This window comes from Capricornis sumatraensis, chromosome 19, assembly GCF_032405125.1.
Source record: "Capricornis sumatraensis isolate serow.1 chromosome 19, serow.2, whole genome shotgun sequence".
NCBI classification, from domain to species: domain Eukaryota; kingdom Metazoa; phylum Chordata; class Mammalia; order Artiodactyla; family Bovidae; genus Capricornis; species Capricornis sumatraensis.
Window position 1 is genome coordinate 64,650,326 of NC_091087.1, and position 23,852 is coordinate 64,674,177.

General features: G+C 56.3%; 1 protein-coding gene across 1 annotated transcript in view; it reads right to left on the reverse strand.

The window, feature by feature from the left end:
* ITPK1 (inositol-tetrakisphosphate 1-kinase) overlaps positions 1–23,852 on the reverse strand; it is a 153,739-nt gene that overhangs the window by 15,466 nt on the left and 114,421 nt on the right. The window contains exons 5-7 of the mRNA XM_068991174.1: positions 6,326–6,424; positions 6,001–6,041; positions 2,098–2,263 (exon numbers count right to left, since the gene is read on the reverse strand). Of these exons, the coding sequence (XP_068847275.1) occupies positions 2,098–2,263; positions 6,001–6,041; positions 6,326–6,424 (306 nt within the window). The remainder of the gene's footprint in view (positions 1–2,097; positions 2,264–6,000; positions 6,042–6,325; positions 6,425–23,852) is intronic.

Consider the following 23,852-nt stretch of genomic DNA (forward strand, 5'->3'; position numbering starts at 1 on the left):
CACTGTGCTTTTCATCTGTTAAGAGAGCACACGTGTGAAAAGGACAAAACCCAGACCAGCTGGATGGCCTGATGCCCTGAAGATGGTGGCCACGGAATCAGCTTTGGGGATGGAGGGATGGACACACAGAAAGCCACTCAGCTTCCCTGAGCATAGTAAACACTCCTCCGCTAGCCCTGTGTTTCTCCACTGATCTGCTCGGTTCCGGTCAACGCATTTGGGCTTTCCCAGGGGCTCGGCAGTAAAGAACCAGCCTGCAATGCAGAAGTCACAGGAGATGCAGGTTTGATCCCTGGGTCGGGAAGATCCCCTGGCAACCCACTACAGTATTCTTGCCTGGGAAATCTCGTGGACGGAGAAGCCTGGCTACAGTCCCTAGGGTCGCAAAGAGTCACACACGACTGAGCACGCAGCCTGCGTATTACGGTAAACTGGCAGCCCAGAATGGCCACGAGAAGACACAGATGTGGAGCCCTCGTTCTGAGACAGCACTCAGAGCTCATGCCCTGCCACTGGCGGTTCCCAGACGGAAACTAGCCAGCCCTTAGCAACCAGGGGAAAGTGGGGGACAACTGTTGCGTGGAAAGGAAGGAAACCAGGTGGTATGTTTCTTTAAGAGATGGAGTGATTTAGGGTAAAATAAGAAAAAAGGGAAACAATTGCATAAGGTAAACTTATTCTTCCCTTAATACATTTGCTGTAGATTTAAACATATTCTCAAAAACCAGGAAATAATATAAAGAGGATTAAAAAATATTGGCCTTATCCTGCCCACAACTGCTAACAATGTTTCTTGCTAATATACAGTCACATACAGAAAGACCCTTCCCGACATTGGTCCCCCACCCCTAATCATTCCATCACCCCAGTGGGTGGAAGCAGGGACTGGTATGTGGATGCCCTAAAAGCCCCGCCCAGCAGGGAGAGCCGCCTGCACTCAGAAGGTCAGGGGAGAGAGACACGCGTTTCCAAAGTGTCTGCTCTCTGGGTTGTGTTAACGGGAAGAATGGCTGAGAGAGGACGGGAACAGCTGGACTTGGTCCAAGAGGAGTGGCTTGCAGCCACGAGGAGCGGACGGTGACAGGCAGTCCCGGGCAGAGGGATTTTGGACGGACACGTCTGTCTGCTCAGCAGCCCGGGACCACGTCTGCTGACGGCGGGTTTTCCGTGCAGAGAGAAGCGCACAGTGACTGAGAGCAAACCAGGGGTGACCCATGTCCTCCATCCAGGAGATCACCAGGCTTATTCCAGAGACGCTGCCCCTGTTCCAAAGGTTCCTGGAACTGGCCTTGAGGAAGCCTCCAGAACCACTAGAGCAGTCTTTTGAGTGGCCCCAATACCACCAAATCCTTAAGTGTCAGTTTTTGCGATAGCCAAGGATCACCTGGAGCTGGTGAGCAGCTGAAGAAAAGCTGAGGGCCTGGAGCCCCTTGGCCTCCTGAGAGGACACCCTCAGATGGGGCAGCTCCCTGCAAATGCCACCACTGTGTGACAGCTGAGGGACACTTGGGGCCATCATTCACTGGTCCAGAGTATGCTCACCAATATGGTCCCCACCCGTGTCCACTCCTGACCCGCCCGGGGCCCACAGCTGGCAAGTCCCATGCCCCCAGCATAACTCCTAACAGAGCTCGCGTCCACCTCAGAGGCTGCAGGTGACTCAGTGTTTCCCAGCTGGAAAAAGGAGACACGGTAAAGCAGCCAGTGCTCTGGCCCTCAAAACACCGGGCCCCCTCCCTTCCCGGCTGCCCTGAAGAGCCCGTCACCCAGTCCAGCGTGTTCTTGGTGAGCCTCCTTATCATGAGGGGCCCCGGGAAGCGGCCTGGGTACAGAAAGCCCTCAAGTTCTTCCCCGAGCTTATGGTAGCTGAGGTGCACGGAGCCCCTTCGATGGACCTGATTGGGACACGGGTTTCCCACTCATGCTCCAAGACCTCTTCACCTACTGGACACAACTCTGCCAACCTTCAGATCACCTCTCCTCCCTCCAGAAATAACCCAGGGCGACCAGGGTCAGTGCCGAAGGACAGGAGGCCGGTGCCGTGTCCCAGCCGCGCCCCTGAGCATAGGCATCCTGGACAGTGTGAGGCCCACCTACCTGACGTGCCCGCGGAGAAGTTCTTCAGTGAGGGCCTCTGGACCACGGTGTAGGACTCACCAACCACAAATACCTTGTACAGGACAGCATTGTGGTTGATGAAATTCTGGACCACGCAGGGCGGCTGGATGGCGCTCAGGCCCTCCTGGTTGAACACGATGGCCATCTGGGGAGACAGGGGGCCAAGGGCTTGGTCAGAGTCTACCGCCTCCTCGGCCTTATCACTGTCCAAAGCATCACCACCAAGGGCCATCCCAGCCCGGTGGCACGAGGCCTCCCCAGGAAGAGTCTCAACCCAGAGTGAGTGGGGTGAGCCTCGAGCAGAACACCTGGGCATCCATCCACTCCTGCTGTGGGGGGTTTGTAAATCCTGCACTGTCAGGCCTGCCATGTACAGTTGAGCTGGCTGTGCACTGCACAATCCCACTACTCACACTGTATCCATGGAACGGGCCCCCCTGGGCTGTGTACTACTCACCCCTTAGGACCTCTTTGTAGAGATCCCTCTACAAAGACTTTGGCGGTGGGAGGTGGGCCACCGAGGGGGTGCGGGCAAGAAGCGGAGGACAAGGGATCAGGGGTTGGGAGGCCTTGGGTTTAAAGCCTATACAATGACAACAGCTGCCTCTTGAGAACTCATGACACGCCTGGCCCTGGTATGATCACTTTACCTGAGTCACCTGGTGTCATCCTCACATCCTGCCCCGAGGTGGGCACGGACATCATGCCCCTTTTACAGATGAGGAAACTGAGGCCCTGAGGCACTTTGAGGCTGCTGGCAAGTGACAGAGCCCAGAAAGGGATGAAGTCCAGCAGCCCCCAGCCCCAGACACGTTACACACGAGCTCTTAAGGAATGGGAACATTCCACTCCTGGGTCCTGACTCCTCTCGGAACAAAGGCCTCCAACAAGAGGATCTGGCAGGGGACAGAGGTCAAGGTGGGTGGGGGGAGGGGAGGGGCGACTGGACAAAACCTCCCTGTGTTGGGCTGAGGCTGGGTCTGCCCAGGGCCCACCAAAGCCAGCAGCCAGTGCTGGGGCCATGATGAATGTTTCATCCAGGCCTCAGGGCCACAGCAAGGAGCCACCGGCTGCCCAGGGCTACTGCCCAGGGAGGGGATAACAGGCCTGAACAGCTGGCTGCCCACACTAGCTGTCGCCTCTCAACAAACCGTCACAGAGCACCACCCCAACATGCCTGGTGCCCAGCTGGGTGGGGCAGGGGTAGAGATCCAGGCCACATGGGGAAACAAATGTGTGTGTATATACCATAGTGAAACAAGTGTGTGTGTATGCGCGTGCACGTGCGCACCACAGTGAATAGCTCCCTAGCCTGCCGATGAGAGTGGAGAGCCAGATATGAGCTCAGGTCCTGTACCTGGCACTTGCTGTGCAAGCCGTTTAAGGTTCATTTTTATCCCCCGTAAAAGAGCATTAGGAGCCACCACGGGGTAGCTTTGGGGGTCCTCTGAGCTTTGGCCTCAATATTTTTTTTAAGGAGGAGTGGTATTTCACTGTGGAACAAACTCAAGCGCTTACACCAAAACAAGAAATCAAATCATGAACATAAACTAAAAACAAAAAGTCCTGATTTTGGTTGACTGAGCTAGGGACTGAGCAATCAGAAGCAGGGCTCAGCAGGCTGGGGTCCGGGTGAGGACCCCAATTGGAAAGCCCCCTTTCCAGTGTAAAGCTGACCATGTGCACAGAGGTGTCCTCCGTCCTCACTGCACTCAACATCCCCAGGCACCCCTGAGGTGGGATGGAGCCTGGCCCCCTCTGGGCTCATGCCACGGAGGGCGCCCCACCAGAGGGGGCAGTGCTCGGATGCTGCCAGCCTCCCAGGAACCTGCAGCACTCCAGACCCCAATCTTGGAGCTCTGTTCTTGACGCCCACCCAGCAGAGGAACCCCCTCCCCCCAGAAAGAGCACACAGTGGGCTGGGGAGCCCCAGGGATGGGGAAAGGGGAGAAGGGGCCATGGCACACACGTGCACATCTACAAGCCAGACCCGGAGAGCTGGACTGAGGGGTGAAACACCTTAAGTCAAGCTGACCCCATGGAGTCAAGACTCTCCTGAAGGAAGCAGACCCCTGCCCCTTCTGCAAAGACCTAGCAGGCTGCAGGGCAACTGGCTACACCTCTTTAGTCACTTCAGTCACATGTGACTCTTTTGGACTGTAGCCTGCCAGGCTCCTCTGCCCATGGGATTTTTCAGGCAAGAATACTGGAGTGGGCTGTCATTTCCTCCTCCAGGAGATCTTCCCTAAGCAGGGATCGAGCTCCTGTCTCCTGCATGGCAGGTAGATTCTTTACTACTGAGCTACCTGGGAAGCCGCCGCTGCTGCTGCTGCTAACTACAACGCATCAAATATTGCCTGGCCCAGAGCCCAGGGCAGCACAGCAGTACTGGCAACTCCCTTACCCTTCACATCAGCCATCACATCCCCAGTTACAAGTGCAGGACAGAAACTCAGAGAGGCTGGGTCATCTGCCCAAAGTCACATAGCTGGCAGTGCACACAGCCAGACCCGGTCCCAGGTGGGAGTGACTCTAAAGCCGTTGTGTCAACAGCAGAAGCAGTTCCCTCCCAGCAGGCTGACCTGCTCTGCATTTCAATGGTCTACTCACACTAATGACTGCAGTTGCCCTTCTGTCCTGAACAACCCCAAGGCACTGACCAACAGAGGGATTGTCCAGTGGTGTGATGGGTCAGGTGGAAGGCTGGGGGTCCGGTGCTGGCGAGGGGACTGTGGGTTCCAGGGCCATGGTCTGGCTGCTCTGAAGCCTTCCTGTCCCCCCCACCCCCAGGTCTGGCCCAGGAGCAAGTCCCAGGCACGGAGCCCAGGCAGGCCCAGACGGGGAGGCTCCACGAGGGCTCCAGACCTCAGGAGACAGCCGACCTCGGCCGCAGGCAGGGATTTCCTGCCCCCACCTTCCTGCCCACAAGCAAAGGGACCCTCGGCTTCGTCACAGCATATACCACACCACTCAGACACATATTCTGTTTAGAGTCGTTTCCCCATAGATACACGCCAGGGACAAAGACACGACCTAAATCTACATGCCGCTGCTGGGTTTGTCCACGTTTCGTCACAAGGTCATGGGGGAGCATTTCTGATGGTGGGGCTGCCCAGGACAGGCTCTCCCACAGGGCCTTCCAGGAGGGTCAAACCTCTACCGCCCACGCGCCTCACAAAGGGGTCCCCAGGCTGGGCTGTGCCCCTGGAGGCAACGTCCCAGACGTGATTCCCCAAGACGGTGACAGACTCAGCCAAGCCCCTCCTTGGCCACCGGCTCCACTTGCCCCGAGAAGGCCTCCTCCACCCGGCCTCCCACACCATACCCGCTGGCACTCTCTGCCTCTGGGACCCTGTCTTCCCCACTGGGGCAGGACTCTCACCTCAGGCATCTTTCCCTCAGCACCCAAGGTGAATGGCCACTGGGTGAGTACAAGGATGAACGTGAGGGTGGGGGTATCACATGCACAGCAGGTCGAGAGCCCCTTCCTCCTCCCACCCCCTTCCCCGATTCAGCAGGACCTGCAGACTTAGGGGCAGTGACGGGATCTTTTTTGGGGTTGGGGGGCGGGCAGGCCTGTGCCCGGCCCAGAGCAGGAAGTGACCGACACTGACGGGCCAGAGGAAGGTCAGATGGTGGTGTGGCTCGCATGGGCTCAAAGAGGGCAGGCACGCCCATCCCAGACTTGGGGCAGGAGAGGCCCAAGGTGCAGGTGGAGACAGGGTACCGAGCCACCAGCTGGTGCAGTGGGATCCAGCAGCAGGGCTGTCAGGCTCCCAGAGAGACACTGTGAGCTGAAAGGAGCCGGGTGGAGCGGGGAGGCAGGGGAGCGAGGGGGCTGGAGGGGGACGGGGCTATCAAGTCGTCAACTCCTCCACTCACCTCGTGAGAGTTGGTGCCATGAGCCACTCTGGTTTTGCAAACTGTGGGTGGGGGAGAGAAAAACAGGAGTTAGCAAGGTTACTCCCCTACAAAACCCAGCCTGGCAGATACGGAGAGAAACTCTCAAAACCTCCTGCGGCCCCTGGGGTAGGGAGGGGGCTCGTGGGGAGCTGAGGAGACAGGCTGACTCCACCAGGGCCAGCATCTGCCCTCAGGGGCGCTAGATGGTCACCATCAGGCCAGGCCCTTACCACCCAGGCACCGGGGCTGTGCCCTCCCCAGGCGGCCGAGGCCTCCCTCCACCCCCAGGAGTTCAGGTGCTCACTGAACGGGAAGGCCAGGCCGTTCTCCTCCAGGAGTCGCATGGTGTCATCCCCGCACAGGCTCGTGAGCTCCATGAAGGGCGGCGAGCAGATCCTGTCATCTGAGGACGGAGAAGAAGCCTGTGTCAGCACTGTCTGCTCCGTGGGGCCCCTCAGCACCCCTGCCCGCCCCATCCAGCAGCCCACACCCGGAAGTCACCCGTGGGTGTGCAGACACACACGCGCACACGTGCCCCAGGAACGAGGGCACAGTCATTAACTACTGTCAACAGCATTCCGGTAAGGACGGGACTGACACGTGATAACAGCAAAGCTTGAAGATCAAAGAAAAGTGAAAACCAGACTGACTCAACTCCACCTCCTCAGTCCGCACTTGGGCTTGTGAGCACGCACACACACAGCGCTTGACAACGGGATGCTGTTTTGTGACTCGAATTTGCACTCCATCAACTATGAACACTTTCCAGGGGCAGTGAAGATGCCCCTCCATACACAGTACTGGCTTAATGATCATCGGAGGATGACGCCAGCCCTTCAGCTCTTAGCCTAAAGCCCGCACTGCTGAAGGCTTTGCATACATCACGTCTGAAGTCTGCAAATAATCCTATGGGGACGGGAGGGCCGGGGGCGGAGGAGATGCTGAGACTGGGTAGGGATTAAAGAGGGGCTCGCTGTCACACAGGGACCCCTCTCCTAGAGCCTCTCGTGCCTAACAGAGGGGCTTCTGCCACTGCCGTCACATGGATGGGCCACGGACAAGCACACACTCCCGACCTCCTCGGCTGCCAGACTCCAGCTCCGCCCAGCCCCCACCCAGATCCCCTGCCTCTGCTTTCCTAAGTCCTCAGTCTCAGGGGGCTGCCCGCCTTCTCTGCACACCCACCCGGTGGGTTCCTGGCGTGTTCAGTTTTCTGATAACCTCTGAAAGATGGGTGTGCTCTGTCAGGACGATCCTGGAGCCAGGGGCACCAAGTGAAGGCAGAAAAAACCATCCATGGGGAAACAAAATGCATTCTGAATCTCTCTGCGGATTGCTAAATCGCACCACTGGCTTGTTATTACTACTCTGTCTACCTCCGTCCCCAGTCAGGGCACCGGCTCCTCAGGAGGTAAGACCACCCTGTATTTCTGGGCACAGGGGCCGGGAAAGGCTGAGCATTAGTGAGATGGGGGGTGACCCCCCCCCACACACACCCACAAACTTGGAAACCAAACAACAAAGCAGCTTGTCTCCAACAGCTTCTAGCTACTTGGCTGGCTAGCAGGTCAGTACATTAAAACATTAAAACCAAGGTACAATCCAGCTTCACATATCTCATAAAAAGCAAGTGCCAAGAATTACACAGGGTATATTAAACGTGCTTTCATTTCCCTCCTCGTCCCCCACCAGCAAAGTCCAAAGTCCAAACAGGCACAGAGTGATGGCAGATTCTGGGGTGGGCAGCGTTTCTCGGGGACCCAGGGAAGGGAGGAGGCCTGGTGGACGGCGAGGCGGGCCCTCTGCTTGGAGCACTCATATTCCTCACACAGGCTGAAACAGAGGCAGTCCTTGCCCAAGGTCACTGGACAGTCACATCCAGGGTGGGACAAGGAGCTGGGCTCACATGGCAGGTCAGGAAGAGAGAAGCCAGGAAAATCAGAGCATCGAGGGAGTGCGGTGTCCTGGCTCTTAGCTCTAAGCCATTATCTAAATGGGGCCCTGTTTCTGCACCCCCTGCCCAGAGTCAGAGCCGGGGTGGAGACACTGGTGAGGGGCTGGCAGGCAGGGAGGGAGGCGGTGATCTGTGCAAAGGCTCCCTGCTGTATACCCTCTAGCCAGGCCCTAACGGGGTGTGAGACTCCAGGCCAAACAAACTAAAGGGTGTGGCAGCAGGCAGGCTTGCGGCAGCACCCACCTGGTCTGGCAGGGGACCCATCCTGGCCCCAGCCCTCCCACGGGAAGGCTCAGAGATCCCTGGAGGCAAACAGACGGCGTCCTGTTAAGAGCTTCCAGATTTTTTGGAGCAGGTGAATCTTTTATCATTTGTTGTTTAGTCACTAAGTCATGTATAACTCTTTGCAACCCCATGGACTACAGCACGCCAGGTTTTCCTGTCCATCACCATCTCCCGGAGCTTGCTCAAACTCATGTCCCTCGAGTCAGGGATGCCATCTAACCATCTCATCCTCTCTCGCCCTCTTCTCCTCTTGCCCTCAATCTTTCCCAGCATCAGGATCTTTTCCAATGAACTGGCTCATTGCGTCAGGTGGCCAAAGAATTGAAGCTTCAGCATCAGTCCTTCCAATGAACAGTCGGGGCTGACTTCCTTTAGGATGGACTGGTTGGATCGCCTTACCGTCCAAGGGACTCTCAAGGGTCTTCTCCAGCACCACAGTTCAAAAGCATCAATACTTCGGCGCTCGGCCTCCTTTATGGTCCAACTCTCATATCCATACATGACCACTGGAAAAACTATAGCTTTGACTATACAGACCTTTGTCGGCAAAGTGATGTCTCTGCTTTTTAGTACGCTGTCTAGGCTTTTATTATAGATTCGCCTTCAATGCCCTCCCCACCCCAGGTCATCAAAGCTTTCCACCTAATGTCACGGCTAATGGCCAACAGTCAAGAAACCCCACTTGTTAACATGCCAAAACTGTTCCACGTAGTCTGCAAAACAATCATTTACCTTCATGAGAGCCCCATAAGGAGGTGCTGTCACCCCCATTTTAAAGATATGGGAAATGAGGCACAGAGAGGTGAAGTTCCCTGTCCAGGGTCACACAGTGAGTAAGGGGTGTGGTTGGGGGGCTCATCCCTGGGCAGCTGGATCCCAAGTTCAGGCTACTGACCACGGCCTCCCTAGCAGAAAAGTGCCTGCTCCTATTAACAGAATAAAAGGACAAAACTCACACAATCCTATCAATAGATGCAGCAAAAGCATTTCAGCTAAAACTATAAAACACTTGGAAGAACACACAGGTGTAGGTCTTTATGACCTTGGATTAGACATGGTTTCTTAGGCACCAGAAGCACAAGCAACCAAAGTAAAAAATAGACATATTTGACATTGTCAAAATTTAAAACTTCTGTGCTTTGAAGGACACTATCAAGAAAACAACTCAAAGAACGGAGGAAAATATTTGCAAATCATGTATCTGCCAAGAGTCTAGTATCCAAAATACATGAAAAACTGTTAACAACCAAACAATAAAGACGACCAGTAACCCAAGTTAAAAATGGGCCAAGGGCCCAAAATGGACAGTTCTCAAAATAAAGACACATAAAAGGCCAGCAAATACAGGGAGGAATGCTCAACACCATGAGGCATCAGAGAAATGAAGATTAAAACCACACGTGCGAGGCTGGCTACAACCAAATAAGACAGACAGTAACAAGTGTCCTGACACTTGCTGGTGGGGACGTGAGATGGCCCAGCTGCTCTGAGAAACACTCTGGCAGTTCTTCACACAGCTAAACATAGTACCAGCAGTCCACACCTAGCTGTTTCCAAGAGGACGGAAACACATGTCCACACAAAAGCCTGTCTGGGAATATTCACAGCAGTGTTATTCATAACAGCCAGAAAGTGGCAGCAACCCAAGTGTCCATCAACTGACGAGCTGGTAAACACAAGGCGATATAGCCACACAATGGAATATTATTCAGGCATAAAAAGGAATGAAGTTCTCATGCATGCTACAACATAGATGAACCCTGAAAACATCATGCTGAGTTGAAGGAAGCCAGTTAGAAAAGCCACAGAATACATGACTTCATTTATCTGAAACGTCCCGAACAGGCAGCTCCGTTGAGACGGAAAGGAGACGGGCGGCTGCCAAGGCCTGGGGGGGAGGTGGAATGGGGAGTGACTGCAGGCGGGTCCATTTCTTTTTGGAGTGATGAAAATGTTCTGGGATTAGATAGTTGTGATGGTTGCACAACTTTCTGAATATATTCAAAACTACTGAACTGTATCTACACTTAAAAAAGGTGGATTTTATGGTATGTAATTATACCAATTGAAAAAAAAAAGGGAAAACACCCCAGTGGCACCAGCTGAGATCCATCAGGTGCAAACACTTGACCTGTTCAAGAAACTGGGCTAAAAAAAATGCTTTAGGTATAGGGTCTCCTTCAGTTTTCCAGCAAACCTGCAGAGTCCCGTCCCACACCACCGACCCCGCTGAGTCCTGGGTGAATCAGAGGAGGACGAGGGCAGCGTTCCCCCAGAGATGTTTGCGGTCCAGATGAAATACAGAGACGAGACATTCCTAATGAACGGGCCGCAGTGAGCATTAGACCAGACACCCGCACCTTTCCGGAATCTCAGGCTCTGGTGTCAGAGGTGGCAGCAGGGCCCAGCAGAGATGACAAAGGACTGAGTGCCTCAAGAAAGGGGGGCCATGCACAGCGCCGCATTCTTCTTCCCTTATCCTAACTTGAAGCTGGCTGACCACACCCGGAGCAGCAGGCGTGACCAGCTGCTGACCCGTGCCCTCTCCAGGGTGGGCCCAGGACTGGAGACCATCCAGGTCACGCTGCCTGAAAGGCCCACAGTTCAAGCTTGGTCACCCTCCGAAGGGTCAGGCTTGAGGGAAGGCAGTCCTGAGCCCCACAGGGCAGAGGCTAGAAGGGACCCGTGTCCCTTGCTGGGCTGCCAGCTGCTCCACGCCCAGGGCTTGTCCCAACTTGACTCACGGACTGTAGACCATGATGACTGTAGCTTGACCCAATTTCTGGTGGCTTATAGCTAAAACCACCCGCGACACCTGTGAGATCGCAGTCAATTAGGAACTACGACTGTTCCTATTTTGGTTCTCAACCACCAGCCACCAACGACAACAACAAAAATGTGTCTCGTCCCAGGAGCCCAAGATCCAGCTCCAGGAATACGAGGTGTGCTGCTTTGTGGAGCCCACGCTCCAGGTGCAGGGACCAGGCCACAGCCAGACGGAGGAGTAGAACAGACAGCCTGACGGGGCTGGCGGGTGACCTGGGGATCGCGAGGGGCTGCCTGTGGAGGTGGGGTGTGCCCAGGAAGTGCCTTGCGGAGCCCAGACACGGCACGACGAGCAGGCAGGCCGGGCATCTGGGGCATGCGGACTCCTGGCAGACAGAATGGCCGCTGCACAGGCCCTGCTTGAGGACACGGTGTTCCCCGGGTGCACACACTGACCCAGCCTTGGAGAGGAGGATGGTGACATCCGTGTAGCCTGTGGACTCAGAGGTCACCTGAGTGGGAGGGCTGAAGAAGGGGCCAAACCCTGCAGCAGTTGAGCCAGCGTCTTGGGGGCACGGGACACGTTGGCCCTGTCCCATGTGAGGGTCGGTGACAGCAGCAGCCCCTGCAGCTGTCCCCCGACTCCCCAGGAAAACCCCAACAGTGCCAGCAGCTCTTCTCCCCCAAATAGCATAAAGACTCTTCCTATCAGTCAGCACTGGGAGCCCAGGAGGCTATTTCTGGTTCCCCGAAAAATGCTACTTATTTATCTGTCATCGTATTTCTGGATGGGAGTTGGAAAGGAAGCCTTTTTTAGTTAGGTGGTGGGTTGTATTCGGTTAACAGCTGAAGCAGCAGCCCCTGGGAACCTGAAACACCCCCCTCTTCCCTGTCTGCCACCGTCATCAGAGAGTGTGAAGTCAGAGGTCCCGGGACATGGCAAGTCCCATCACGTCCAGAAAGGGGAAGAGAAGAGTTCAAGGTCACGCACAAGTTATGGGCAGGCCCAGGGTGAGGGCCCAGGTGTCCGAGGCACAGCCCGGCCTTGCCCACTGCACCAGGTGGCCACGCTCCCAGGCCACTGCGGGCAGACGCTCCAGAGCCAGCAAGAGGAGCGAAGGCAGTGGCGAACAGGCGCCGCAAGGGGACCGCGGGGGAGGTGGAGACGGCACTCTGAAGGTGCAGCTCTGCAGCCTGGCTTTGAGCCTGGGGTAAACTAGCTGCAACTTTTGGCGAATGACTGAACAATGCTGGGCCTCACTCTTCTCATCTGTAAAATGGGAACAAGGCCCCCCTAGAGGGTTGTTGGGAGGCCTGGCGCATAACAGCAGTGGTGATTTCTCTTACTACACTGAGCGAGGCCAGCTGGGCGGCCCACGGGAGAGCAGGCAGGTTCTAAATGGTGGCTTGCGACCCACGTCCAGTTTCTGGGGATGACAGTGCCGGGTCTCCCACTCCATGGCTTCCTGGCTGCGTCCAGCATGGTGCCGACACCAGGCTGTGAAGGAAGCCTTGGTGGGGCTCTGGCAGGGCCCGGGCACAGGTGTGACAGGACTCTGCCTCAGTCCATTTCTTCCAGATAATACTCTAGAGAAACAAAACCTAGGGGCAGGGACGGTCCCCGAGGACACACAAAGGCTGGAATCCTCTGACGTTTCCGCGAAGGGTGGGACCCCAGAGAACGACGCCCACGAGTGAGGGCTGTGCTGAGGCGAGAGGAGCTGAAGACAGGCCAGGGAAAGAGCCCGTGGGGCCCGGAGCTGGCTGCGTGGTCCTGGGCAGCAGGGAGGACCTGCCTGGCACGTGTCGGGAGCAGTCACTACATTCGAGGGCTCTGTCTCCCTCTCTAGAACGCTGGTTCCATGAGGGCAGGGACCGGTGCGTTTTTTCACCCCTGTGGGCCCAGCACCTAGAACACTGCAGGCACACAGTAGGCACTCAACAGCGGCTTGCTGAGTGAACAGACTGACCCTCGACGGCGCCCTGTGCACAAGGCCGGCTCCTCGGGTATCTTGGCCACATCTGGTCGGATGCAGAGTCCGTGGTCGGCGTGCCTGGGTGCCGCCGACCCACATTCTGGGCCAGCCTGCCGGCATCCGGCCCTCTGGCCACTGCCGGGCCCCCACACCCCGCTCCCCCTGAGGCCCGCCCCGCCCCCGGCCGCCCCCAGTTTGTTCCGTCTGAAAACACAACAGCCCTCACAGCTGACCCCGCTCAGTCTGGCCACCGGCTTCTCCGGAGGACTTTCCCCTGCAGAAGCACCTTGTTTATCGGCTTTGCTGTAACCGTGACTGGACTTTCCTTTTTAATTGTTTTCCACTGAACGCTGCTGCCACTATTTTCCCATGATTCTGCATTTCCTGGTAACCCAACTGCCGACGTTTCCCCTCAGGTCAGACATTTATGTTTGTGCCAATTTTCCTCCACCGTAGACAGGGCTAAACATCTCTCACGCATGATAAGGCTTGGGGCTTGTGATAAATCATTTCCAGCAGCCATGTGCCCAGGAGCTGGGGGTCCGGGGCCCCCTGGAATCAGCATTTCTGTGGCTCTTGCCACAGAGCCATGCTGCTCCCCAGAGGGACCATGGGTGAGTTTCCTGGGGAACCAGCTATGAGGGGTCTTGACCATGCTTATCCAGCCCTGCAGAGCCCCGCTTTCAGAAACTTGGGCAGAACTTTCATGAGGGAGGGTGACCGGTGACATAGTGAGTGGTCCCACCCCCCACACACGTCACTCTGGGGCCTGCAGGCCCCGTGGCAGAGGGAGCGAGGCACAGAGAACCAGGCTGGTCAGGGGGAGCCCTGGGCAAGGCCCGTGCGTTACCCAGGGAGCAAAAACCCAGAGACCTGCATGCAAGTTACAGCAGCTCTCCCCTGAGCCTGGGCAAGACCCAACCTTTCGGGTTTTGGGTTCCTGATCAGTAGTAGACTGACGGTCATGATTAATCACTCCTGTCTACTTGCTGGAGTTGCAAGGAAGAGGAAAAAGCACTGTGGAGTCTGTACCCACTAAAGAAGCAAACTCCTGCACTTCCCTGGCGGTCCAGCTGTTGAGAATCCGCCTGCCAATGCAGGGGACACCGGTTCGATCCCTGGTCTTGGAAGATTCCACATGCTGAGGGGCAACTAACGAAGCCTAACACACTGATTTCACAGGCCCTGAAGCCTCTGCACACACCAGGCCCTCAGCCCTGCAAGCTAGCCCCTCTTGGCATCAGAAGCTCTGGCTTGTCCTCCAAGCCTTGGGTCAGGCCACCTCCCTCCTCTAAGCATCACCTTCCCCGCACCTGGTAGGAGCCCTTCCCCCCAACCCCCAGTGGGCTCACCAGGCCCCTATGTGCCTGGGGTTTGAATCTTGGCTCTAACTCGTATCAGCCACGTGACCCCAGCCAAGTAACTCTACTTCTGCCTCAGCTTCCTCACTGAAAAGAGGACAAGAGCAATAGTATCTACTGGTGACTCAGTGGTAAAGAATATGCTTTCAATGCAGAAGGTGTGGGTTTGATCCCTGGGTTGGGAAGAAGCCCTGGAGAAGAAAATGGCAACCCACTCCAGTATTCTTGCCTAGGAAATCTCATGGACAGAGGAGCCTGGTGGGCTACAGTTCATGGGGTTGCAAGAGTCGGACATGACTTAGTAACTAAACAACAACAGATATTTTAATGATGAAATAGTTCCTTAATACAGTTTCCTCTGGGAGGAGCAGTCCCACCCCAAGGGTCTGGGTAGCAGTATCGGCCTCAGCTGTATCGCCCAACACAACCCATCCCAGGATCAAGGTTGGATGATCCCCTGGGACAGACAGGAAAAAATCAGTGGCCCAGCGCCGGGGTTTCTTCCTAGCTGCTGGGGTTTGTTAACCAAGGGACCCCCTTCTTGACACTCTCACCCCTGAACCATCTCCCCACTGCGGCTGCTCTAACCACACACCGCCAGAGTCCTGGTGTTCTGCTCACCTCACCAACCGAGCCCGCCACCGAGCCTGCGCTGTGCACAGCGGCTGGATCCTGGATTGTCTTCTTAAAGTTCCCACCTATATACTGAGGCAGCCCTTGGCTCAATAATCAACCAAGTCAGATGCGAGTGAAGGTTTGAAGCCTTTCCAGGTCGCGGAAACCTGTATTACAGGCTGCACTGCATGTATGCACGCCCAGTCACTTCAGTCTGCCTGACTCCTTGCGACCCCAGGGACCGTAGCCCCCAGGCTCCTCTGTCCATGGGGTGCTCCAGGCAAGAATACTGGAGTGGGTTGCCATGCCCTCCCCCAGGGGATCTTCCTGACCCAGGGATCAAACTCGCATTTCCTGTGTTGCACGCGGATTCTTTCCCACTGAGTCACCTGGGAAGCCCATGGGCAGCACTGTGTCCCCCTAAATTCACATGCTGAAGGCCTGACTCACAGGATCTCAGGACGTGCCTCTTATTTGCAGACAGTACCTTCCAAGAGGTGGATTAAGTGAAGATGAGGTCACACAGGTGACTAGTGTCCTTGAGAAGAGGAGACAGGACGCAGACAGAAGACTATGAGTCAAGGAGAGAGGCCTCGGAGGAAACCAGCCCTGCCACCACCTTGGTCTTGGACTCCAGCCTCCAGAACTGTGAGAAAATTAACTTCTCTAATTTAAGCCACCCAGTCCGTGGTGCTCTGTTGAAGTGGCCCTGGCAATTACACTTCCCGCCTCCTCTCAGAAAGCAGAACCAAGTTCACTCCCAGCCAAACCCCGAAGCCAAGCAGAGTGGTCTCCCTGTCATCCCCTGGCACAACCCCTGGGACTCCTCTCTCCCTCACCAGTTGGCAACAACCTACTCAGCCAGCATTGCCCAACCCCTTGAGAACAAGCTGTCTCATCACAATGATACCTCCCAACAGACGCCCCAGCATCTTCTACCCGCAGTCCCGCCTGTTCCACCATCATCTCTCTCCTGTATCGCTACCTTGCTCAGTTGCTCATCTCTGGTACCCTACTAAATGCCCACATGTTTGGGTTCTGACTCTGCAACCAGATGGTATATTGCTTGCGGTTGGGACCTGGCCTGACCTCTAGCCCAGTGCTGCTCAGAGGAGGCAGCCCTCAGAAAAAACTCTCTGACAAGTGCACATGCGTGAGATGAACTGAAGATGGATTAAAAGTGAGCTGAGCCTGGAAACGAAAGGAGGAGGGGAGCACGGAGGGGCACAACTGACCAGCACAGGGTAAGAAAGGCGGCAGTGGCCTGCAACTCCTCAACTGGCCGCCATGTGGCGCTGTCAGCCTGGCACAGCCCTGGTGACTGTGGCCACTGGACTTGCGGGCTGGGCCTGGCCTGCCAACCTGCGGATTCCAGTCTTCATGACTCATCCAGTGCCAGACTGTCCAAAGTCACCTTCCCCCTGCCGTTATGCTGTTAAGAGGGCAGGAGCCCCGTGCTCTTGAACCCTAGATGGGGAAAGACGCTCTCTGTACATTCTGGGAGAACCAAGTTTCAGCCTGACAGCAGCTCTGAAAACAACTGATGGTCTTTTGGGCCTGTGGCGATGGCAGCCGCCCAGTAATTCAGGACAGTCAGGCGGGAGGTGCGAAAGCACCACAGGCCCGGGCCAGGAGGAGGCGGTCAGGAAGGGCAGGGATGACAGGCCCACAGACGAGAGGAGACAGAAGTGAGATCTCTGATGTGGAGCCAGGCCTGGGCATCAGGAGGGCACTGGCCTGTCCTGACCTTGGTTCTCCTGCTCCCGCTGTCCACTTAGAATGTCCCGGCCACTGGCCTGGCCAGGAAGGGCTCCAGTGTCCAGTCACTGCACCCTACATGCCTCCCCAGGTGGGGCTCCATCCTCACCTTGCTTTCTTCAGGAGGCGTGCTTCCTGGGATGACCCCCATGACCCCCCTCCCACCCCCGACTAAACCAATCTCTGCTGATTCCCTCCAGCGACACTCAGGAACTATTCCCTGCTCTGACCCAGCACGACCCCTAGCACCTACTCCAGTTCACTCTGCATTCCCTTTACCGAAGGTGACTCAGCTCTGCCTGTAGCCCGAGGGCCCCTGGAGGCGCAGGGGCCTGGATCTGTGTGGGGATTTGTGTCAGGCTTCAAAAGGCTGGAAATACCTGGACCATGGTGACATCATCACGCCTCTTCAGACCCATCCATAGCCCCAGGTGAGATGAGACTGCAATAATACGTTTTAAGACAGTAAAGTTCCAGCCGCGTGCCCTGGGGATGCGGGGACTGGGGAGCCTGACTCACGAGAACCACATGGAAATCTGCCAGGGCTTTGGGCTGGATCCCAGGAGAGGCCCACCCTCATCCACAGAGCCCCTCGCAGGTCATGGATATACACAGTGGGGGGCAGGGTGCCTGGGTCCCGATTCTAGGTCTAATCTCTCCCTGGGCTAGCCGCCTGTTTGTGCCTCTGTTTCCGTATCTCCAAGAATGGGGTGGTGAATAACACTGGTACCTACTCCCCAGGCTGCTGGTGAAGATGTGAGGACCAGCTGAGTCACCGTGAGTGGCCGTGCAGGGAGAAGCGCCACGTAAGGCTTGACTGCTGTGAGTCTGCGTTGGGTCTGCTCCTCCTTGGGCACTGAGGTCCAGCCTGGGCATCCCTTCTGAACCCACAATGGGGTTGAGGGTCCCTCTGGAGCGAGGGCTATCTCAGGTGCCGCTTGCGGTACCGCCTCTGGTAAAAGGGAGGAGAGAGGCCCTGTCCACTGCTCAGGCCCCGAGGGGCTCAGACGGAGCTGGAGGATGAGCAAGGCTCACGGCCAGCCCTGCAAGGGAGCTGGGTCCCGAGGCAGCCTGGGGAGAGCCTTCCCCAGGCACGACTGGGCACTGCTCACTGTCCAGTTCACCTGGCATGTCTGAGGGGAAGAAGGGCCTGACACCTTGGAAGGTCACATGAGGACAGTACGTGTGAGGAAGGGCCTGGGCTCTGTCCACTCGGGTCCCTGGTCACGCAGACCAGGCAGTGACCCCGGGGCCTCAGGGCCCAGAACCAGCTCCGACGGTGCCCCTACCCAGAGCCCTCTGAGGGGAGGCAGAGAGAAGCGGCACGTCCCAGGTGTAGACAGGCTCACACTGTCTCCCTGCCACTTACACAGGACAGGGGGTGAGGGGATGAGAGGGGGCCCAGCAGGACTGCTGTGCGGGGGCCCCGCCTGGGGCTGCCTGAGGCACCAGGATGGCTGGACACACCAAGGCCACGTGAAGGTGGAGGGGACCATGAGAAGGATCATGGGAGCCTGTATTCTCTCCGAGAGTGCCCCTTGATGACAGCCGGCAGGGACACTGCACCTCAGTCCTGCAGCCGCAAGGAACTGGGTGCTCACAGCCAAGAAGCACAAGCCCGGGCACAGGTTCTTCCTCAGGGTGTTTGGATGAGAACTCAGCCCTGCTGACACCTTGATTCCCATCTGTGACTTCCTGAGACCAGAGACCAACCATGCCAGGTAGAATTCTCACCTACCAAACTGTGAGATAGCAAGTGCAGGCTGGGGGCAGGCTGGGGTGAAGCTACTGAAAGTCACTCAGCTTGTAGTGACCTGTCATGCAGCAGTAGGAAACGCATAGGCTTGGTCACTAAGAGTTTGCAAAGAGGGACCTTCATGGTGCTATTTGGAGACACTAGGTAGTGGGTGGGGGCATTTCAGTAGTGGCTACAGTCCCTACCCTGCTCCCTGGAGGCTTCTGAAGGGCCTCCCTTAGGCCCAGCTGTGGCTGCCACCTCCCTGCTAGCAGCCTGATCCTTGGCTCGCCAGCTACAGGCTTGCTGTGGGGAACCAGCTTGAAATTATTGGAGGGGGTGGCTTCTGGGCAGATAGACGGGAACAAAGGCCACAGGTCTGACAGACCCTGTCTGATATGGTCCTGGTCAGCTGGACAAGCAGTCTCCCTCCCGTCTGACTCAGCTAATGACCTGTTTCATCTTGAGGGGACACAGTGCTACTTGCCCCGGGTATGCTTGAGGCCAGGATCGAGGAAGCCAGACACGGGCTGGCGGAGACAGGGACATTCCTGAGTCCCGTTCCAGCTTATGGAAACGGCTGCTGGAAACGCGGATTAACTCTGTGGCAGCTGTTTGCACTGATTTATGGCCCCTTCCGGACCCAAAGGCTTGCTGCTCCACTCAGTTCTGACTCCCAAAACGCAGCAGCCTTTTTCATTTCAAACCGTTTTAAAAAATATTTGAAGTGCTCTCTCTGGCCATACACATTCTAAAAGCAGAACAGAAAATGTTAGCTTGGCCCAGTGCAAAGATGAAGCTGCCAGCAACGAAACAGTCCATATTTTAAAACAATGACACATGGGACTTCCCCAGTGGTCCACTAGTTAAGGCTTCGCCTTCCAATGCAGGAGGTGCAGGTTCGATCCTTGGTTGGGGAGTTAAGATCTCACATACCTCCTGGCCAAAAAACCATAACATAACACAGAAGCAACATTGTGACAAATTCAATAAAGACTTTATATATGGTCCCCATAAAAAATATATTAAAAAATGAGACAATATCCTTAATCCCCAAAGTGGCTCTAACCAATGAATAAGAAAAAGACCACCAACCCAAGAGAAAAATGGGCAATTTAACATGAAAAGATTCATACCTGGAAGAAACGCAAAGGGCGAACAGGCCCATGAAGCACTGTGCAATCTTGTCAATAACAGAAAAAATGTAAATGAAAGTCAGACAGTTATCATTTCTCCAGCAGCCATGTACAATGGGGCGAAAAATTTGTTCAAACGTTTTGAAGAACAATCCAGCAATATCCACAAGGTGAGAGATGTTTACAGTAGACTTTGGGAAATTCCACTTCTAGGGATTAATTTTACAGAACTCTGCAGAGACCTGTGTTGACTGCAGCTCAGTCGGTTAGAAGAAAAAATCCAAATATAATTGAATAAACTATGATTTTTTTTTCCCATTCACATGCAGAAGTATGATGTTGCCATCAAAAAGGGCAGATCAGACCTACTTCTCTTCATCTTTGTGGGCTGACATGGAAAGAAGCCAAGACATATATTCACTGGAGAAAAAGCAAGTTATATGAGAACACATAGGATGCTGTTTCTTTTTTTTCTTTTCAAAGCACACATGTATTTGCACATGTATGAGAAGGACCTGGAAGGATGGATTCCATATTTAAGATGGGCGGCCTCTGAGAAGAAAGGAGGGGGATCAACAGGTGTGAGAGTCACCGACAATCAGGGCCCTGCCTGCTGACAAAGGGGACTCAGGGCTAGTTACTGTGCAGGCCTGGGGGAGAGCGGCCTTCCAGTCCAGCAATTCCTGGGGTGTGCTGCGTGGGGCAGGCCTCTTCTCAGAAGCACAACAAAAACAAGGAGGGGGACCCATAACCCACGAGGTGGAAAGGGCTAAACACTGGAGGTGTGGCTCCCCCAGAAAGAGCCCTGGACTGAGCTGGAGGTTCCCTGGCACCAGACCCCGGTCCTGCTGGGTGGGCAGGCCGACACTTGGAGGGCAGGGCAGGTAGCTGTCTCAGGGGTCAGCTCCTCACAAGCCCACCCGCGAGGTGTTGTGTGAAGCATTTTCCTGGAGGGTTCATCCAAAACTCCAGCCTCCTGCACAAAAGCAGGGCTGATCCTGACTCGGAAGCAACGGTCCTCAGGGGCTACACCGCTCTCCTCTTCGTCCTCCAAGACTCCAGGCCCTCCTACTAACCACCAGCTCTGTCACATGCCTCCCACCCAAGCCCCGGGCGCCCTGTGGGACCAAGGAGAGGAGCTGGGGGTGCGCCAGCTCTGGGCCGCACCCCCTGCAGCGGGCAGGGAGGACCAGGCCATCCCCATGCCCCCCGCTGCCACCACCACCCCCACTACTTGAAGGGAAGGCAACCCCCGCATCACAGATGAGCAGACGACTCAGAGAGGCCCGGTGACTGCCCAGGCCACACGGAGAGGGCTGAGATTTGAGCCCAGGCTTGTCAGTGCCAAACCCTGTTCTTTTCCACTACCATGTGTTACTAACCTCAAAAAGGACAGGACTTTTGTTTCCTCAATAAACTGTAGGAGGCAGAGACTCCATGACCGAAGCAGGGACCCTGCCTGGACAATGCCATCGCCTGGACACCAGGGGGCGCCCGGGAGCGGGGCCAGAGAAGTCCTCAACCCAAATAAAGGTGAAGAGAGGCAGTCCACGGAGGGGCCAGGAGCCAGATTCAGGAACCACTGGCCAAGACGATACCCCAAGGCTGTGGGTTCAGATTCCAGCTCTGCACGCAGCAGCTCTGTGGCCTTAGCCAATTAGACTCAAGGGACACCAGTAACCTCACCGCTCTGGGGGGTAACCGTAGTGTCTTTCTCACGGGGGTCATTGTGAGGATTAAATTAGCTAATACAGTGCCTGGCATGCACCCAGCACTGTCAGGGTCAGCTACCCGAGCGCTGACAAAGTGGCCCCAGAGGAATAGGGACCTGCAAGCCACACAACACAGGGGTTGCAGGCAGACCCGGGGCCTGGGCCTCGACTCCAAGGCCTCTCTCACTGTCTCCTCTCCCACCAACAGCCCTGCGCAGCTCCCCAAGGGTGGACAGCCAGCCTCCAACCCTGAGTGAGAGCCCCCCAGCTTGACCACACACACCCACCCAAGGCAGCTGCTCTGCAGGGATCATTTTTCTAGGCTCTTCAGCAAGTTATTTTCTCTTTGCTTGGTGTCTAGATTATTCCAATTTAACCTAGCCCCTAAATGGCCTCCAAGATGAGTCCTGATTAAATTCCCACAAAACCCACAGGCAGAGACGCTCGATCTGCAGAGGGCACCCCCCTTCCCCGGGGAGGCCCAGCATCCGATGGCCATCTGTCACCCCCTAGAGTATGCGTATGCGGGAGCTGCCGGGGGAACTGCCTTGTACCCACAGCCGTCTCGGAAGGGCCTCTGCGCCCTCCACTAGGTGGTCTGAGACCCTCCACCGCCTGCTGCCCCCGGGGCCAAGGACACACACCCACCTCATCAGTCACAGCCCAGCTTTCTCAGCCATCATTCCAGCCAGTTTAGGAGCCGGCGAGAGCCTCGCCTGGGATTGTGTGGCCTGGGGCGGTAGGGCCAGGCCTTGGGCTCTGGACTTTCGCCTCAAAACCCCAGCCCTGGGCAGCAAAGCAGGTGCCCGTGAGAGACAACGCCTGCAGATGCGAGTCTAGCAATCCTGGCTGGTGACTCAGCCTCCCCACCTCCCCTCAGGCCTGCAGCAGGCAATGTTCAACCTCCAGGAAGCTCCTGTCCTTGGCTTGAACTGGATCCAAATTCAAGGCCATCTGTGCCTCTGGTAAAGGGTGTGGGTGCAGCCACACCCAGAAGGCATCATCCATGTGGGAAACCTGTGGCCCAAGAACCCTGGGGTGGGTCCCTCTGTAAGCCTACCGACCTCATGCTGTATGTTAGCTGGGCACATGGTTGCCCAGAATAAAGACCACAGTTCCCAGTTCCTTTGCACCTCAGCAGGTAACTCAGTTCTGGCCACTGAGATATGAACAGAGCATCACCATAGCTTCCGGAACTTTCCCTTCAAAGATACCCAGAGCTGTTTCCCTTTGCTTCCTCTTTCTTAGTCCCTCTCTATCCTAATGTCTAGATTGTGGGTGTGGCTGGTAGAGTTTCAGCACCACCCTGGACCAGGAGGGGCCACACCAGAAGAACAAAGGAGCTGGGGAAACTTGGGCTTTTACAGGAGAGAGAAACGAAGCCCCTCTCATTTAATCCACCCTCCCCCAGGTCTCTACTGTGGCAGCAACTGTCTGTGGGTTTGGGACGGACAGGTCAGAGGCAGGAAGGAGCCGGCCTCCCCCAGCAAGCTCTGAATTAGAAATGAACTCTGGGAGCATGGAACTCAGATGGTGTGAACCATGCCGAGGTCCTCAGACAGGTGAGGCTGGGAGCTCCCCACAGCCGATGCTCTGCATGGAGAGGGATGGCCGCCTCAGTCCAGGGCTCTGTCCGCTTTCCCTGGGGGACCCTGCCCATGTGTGTCAGCCCACTGGGCCACCCCCACTGCAGAGCAGGGGGCCTTGGTCCCTCCCTGCAGCACCTCCTTCATACCGCCCTGTCTTCTGTGCCGCCATCCAGGCTCTCTGAGGACAGGGAGAGCCACCTTGGCACAGGGGGGTGGTGACAACTCCCAGGAGCCTCTGCCAAGCCCCTTCTCCCAACACAAAAGCGGCGTCACTTGGACAGCTGCAATTGAGGAACTTAGAAGGTAATTACAGCCCTTTACTGCAGGGCCTCCAGGAATAGTCGGAGCAGGGTGGGGGCGGCCGGGGATGCACTTCCCAGAGAAGGTGCTCTGCATCTCACAGACGCAGCCTCGCCTTGGAGGACGGGACGTGGGAGCCAGCAGTGAACCGCCCCAGGCGGGCAGGAAAAGGCTCCAGGAAGCCCCAGCCGCTGCCTACCCTCCTGGAAGAACACCAGCCCGGCTTGGCGCGCACGATAAGGAAAACCTCGGGTGCAGCGGTCACGGCCCACCCACACAATTCCTGCTGGCCCAGGACCAAGCCGGTCTTGAGACTTGGGTCAACAAGTTCTTGCTGGGCCCTCTAGCGGGACACCCCTGCGCTGACCTCTCTTGTGTTTGAGCTGAGTGGGGTCTGTCCTGTGTCCCCACTGGGAGCCAGTCACCCGCCCCCCACACCTGTGGGGGTCACCCTCCACAACAGGATACAGGTGATGGTCATCAAGATCCATCCCTAGGCCGTGTCTGCACTGCCTGTCTAACATGCATCCTCATCTCACTCACCAGCTCACATACCTTCAAAGGCTGCTCATGAATGGGGTCCCCCACTGCCCGAGGTGTTCCAAGCCCCCCAACCCCTGACCAGTGGTCCACAAGTTGACACA